Source organism: Phoca vitulina, unplaced genomic scaffold, assembly GCF_004348235.1.
Source record: "Phoca vitulina isolate PV1807 unplaced genomic scaffold, GSC_HSeal_1.0 scaffold10, whole genome shotgun sequence".
In the NCBI taxonomy this organism is placed as follows: domain Eukaryota; kingdom Metazoa; phylum Chordata; class Mammalia; order Carnivora; family Phocidae; genus Phoca; species Phoca vitulina.
Window position 1 is genome coordinate 26,453,910 of NW_022589713.1, and position 2,906 is coordinate 26,456,815.

At 46.1% G+C, this 2,906-nt stretch overlaps 1 protein-coding gene across 6 annotated transcripts in view; it reads right to left on the minus strand.

Moving 5' to 3' along the window:
- Positions 1 to 2,713, minus strand: part of HACL1 (2-hydroxyacyl-CoA lyase 1) — a 50,901-nt gene extending 48,188 nt beyond the window's left edge. For 5 of the 6 annotated variants that reach the window (XR_004300093.1, XR_004300094.1, XR_004300092.1 and 2 more), the window contains exons 1-2: positions 2,528 to 2,713; positions 2,236 to 2,340 (exon numbers count right to left, since the gene is read on the minus strand). Coding sequence is in view for 2 of the 6 variants with exons in the window: in XM_032408739.1 (XP_032264630.1) it covers positions 2,236 to 2,340; positions 2,528 to 2,617 (195 nt within the window). In the remaining 4 variants the exon portion in view is untranslated. Of the gene's footprint in view, positions 1 to 2,235; positions 2,341 to 2,527 lie in introns of those variants that run through there. The other variant, XR_004300095.1, reaches the window with a different exon arrangement.
- Between the last annotated feature and the right edge of the window lie 193 nt (positions 2,714 to 2,906).

Consider the following 2,906-nt stretch of genomic DNA (forward strand, 5'->3'; position numbering starts at 1 on the left):
ATCTCCAGAAGAGCCTGTCCTCTCCTTCCTAGCTGGTTAATGCCTACTCATCCTTTGAGACAGCTCAGGGACCATTTCCTCTAGGAAACCTCTTAAGTTTTAGCTGAGTATCCTTTTCTAGGCTTCCATAGCACCTTGAATATACCTCTATCACAGCACTTATCACATTATAATAAAATTGTCTGCTTATGTCTGTCTCCACAGCTAGGTTATAAGCTCCTCAAGGACAGGGACAGTATATCATTCATCTCCACATCCATATGCCCAATAAAGCACCTGGGACCTACAGAAGGCCTCCACTAAGCTTATAGGACTGAAATAAAACTTCAAGCTGTCCTACTGATCTATACTCTGTACTACTATGATTTCTAAAGTACAAATCTAATTATGTCTCCCACCTATTTAGAAAACCCTTTACAGTCTCATTCAATGCCAGCTGAAAAAGCCCACACTCCTTGTCCAGCCATGGACTTACTACAACTCCCTCTCAGTCCACCTAGTCAGTCTCACAGCCCACTGTGCCTTTAAGCTATTTTGATGGAACAGCATGAACAAACATTGCCTTTATGGATAATCTTCTCTGTCCCACTCAGAGAGAACAAGTCACCCTTTACATGCACCATTCCTTATGCATACATCTATTGTAAGTTATACTAGATAAATTTGTTCTGTGTGTTTTGCACTCACCTTCCCAGATTGTGTTCAACTTAAAGATCAAGACTAAACCTGATCCCTTCAATATATCTCTCTAGGTTTGGGCTTGCTTGATCGACTAGGTGAATCAGCACCACTGACTCAAATCATGAATACAGAGGGAAGAGCCAATTTGGAGGGAAAAGGTAATGATTCAAAATCAGACATGAGTTTGAAATGCCTATAAGACATCCCTAGTACGTATTTCCCATAGTCAGCTTGACTCTTTGCAGTAAGTCAGAGAAAGACGTAAACAGCAGTACCTGGTATGTAATCATTAAACATGTGGTGTATGAAGAAGAAACCAGACATTCCACTTCCAGAAAAACAGTAAAATATAAGTCTTATTAATAGGTCAATAGTTTCATCTTCCCACACAGATGAAAGAATAGAATGTTGTTCCAACTAAGAAGATAGAAGCAATACAAACTGAAGACCTGATTTAAGATTTAAAAAACCACAATCCTCAAATCTTATACTTAAGGATTGTCATTGAATTAATTTAAAAATGTTTTAAGTTTCTACATCATACAAAAACCCCAACCACGCCAGGCACTATGGAGATATAACAAATGAACCTGCTCTCTAGGAGCCCACATCTGATGAAGAGGAAGGGCAGCACTTAAGGAGGTCAAGGCAGCTGTCTGGCAACAGGTGGTAAGAGCCTGAATGAGAGAGCAACAGTGGGAGTGCAAAGCAGGAATACTTAGCTGTAGATGGACTGACAGGATATGACACCATAGAAGTTGTTTCTTGATCTTTTAAGCCAGCATTGGTGAGAGGAGGGCAAGGCTGGGTTGACAGAGTAAGCACTGAGACTGGGTTGACAAAATGTCTTATTTTCCATTCTTTTGCTTCCAAATAAGCCTCTACGAAGGGTGGCAGCATGATGTGGGGGAAGGAGCACTGGATTGGGATATAGGACAATGACGTTCTAATCACAGCTTTTCCATTTGTGATACTGTCATCTTGCAAGGCCGTCTACTATATAACAGGAGACCCGGCCTTCACCCATTCATCTGGTAGGAACTGCCTGAGCACCTATCATGTGCTAGGCAGTGGGGATATAGATGTATCAAGAAGAAATAATATCCCTCCTCTCTTGGAGCTCACAGCCAAATAGGGAAGTCAGACCAGACAAATAATACACAGAAACAGACACAGAATAACAGATAGTTATGCGAGGACACAAGGCCTGGATTCAGACCTGGAAACTGTCCCTTCCAATCCCGACCCTCTAGACTTGGCAGAGTACAACCCTGTGCAGTGTCAAGAGCATGGACTCCAGACCCAGAACACGTGGGTTGACATCCTGGCTCAGCCGCTACCAACTATCACCTCGGGCAAATTACTTAACCTCTCCGTGTCTCACTTTCCTCATCTGTCAACTAGGATTAACCGAAGTTCTTGCTTCATAGGATTGTCGTCATTGGCACGTGTGAAGTACTGAACAGTGGTGAGGGCTGGGCATCTGCAATGAATATTTGCCGTTATTAGCAATCATTCCCAAAAACGCTTTTGGCTCCCAGTGTCCATACTTACGGCTTGCTCATTCCTCATCCCGACATATGTGATGCCCAGCTTCTGCCCCGCAACGGCGATTTCGGTCACTGGGATGCCCACGATGCCAAACATGTACGCCACATCCTGGGGGCCAAGAACAGAGGAGTAAACGCCCGGACCCCCGCCACACCGTTCCCTCCCGCGGCGCTAAAAGGAAAGCCTCAACGCAAACCTCCCCGGTCCCACCCTAGCGCTCTCCGAGTCTGCGGACAACGTCTCCGCGCCCTGCCGGCTTCCGTAGGAGCCTTTCGTTGCAGGAGAGTCACCATACTTGGGTTTTCAGGGCCTGGGCGATGACTTCAGCACCAGAAACCTGCTTCTCGCTTCTGTCGCTACGCTCGGCGAAGGTACTTTCCCACATCTTCCACCTAAAATTTCAAGGTACTCTCTCAGTCAACAAGTTGACCCGTAGTGACCCGGCGAAACAGGAGGCAGCCGCACGCCAATTGTGAAGCCCCGTCCTCTGACTGACAAAAGGAAAGCAACCAACCGCTTTAAAATAACAGCGGGAAGGAAAAGGCGGGGCTTAAGTTAGTCGGCTCGCAGGGTAAACACACTCCTTCTCCAATCAGAACCGTGCCCTTTGCCCAGCTCCTCCAGTCGCCGGGTCAGAGCGTCGGAAGGAGGCGGGACTAGCAGGAGTCCACGGC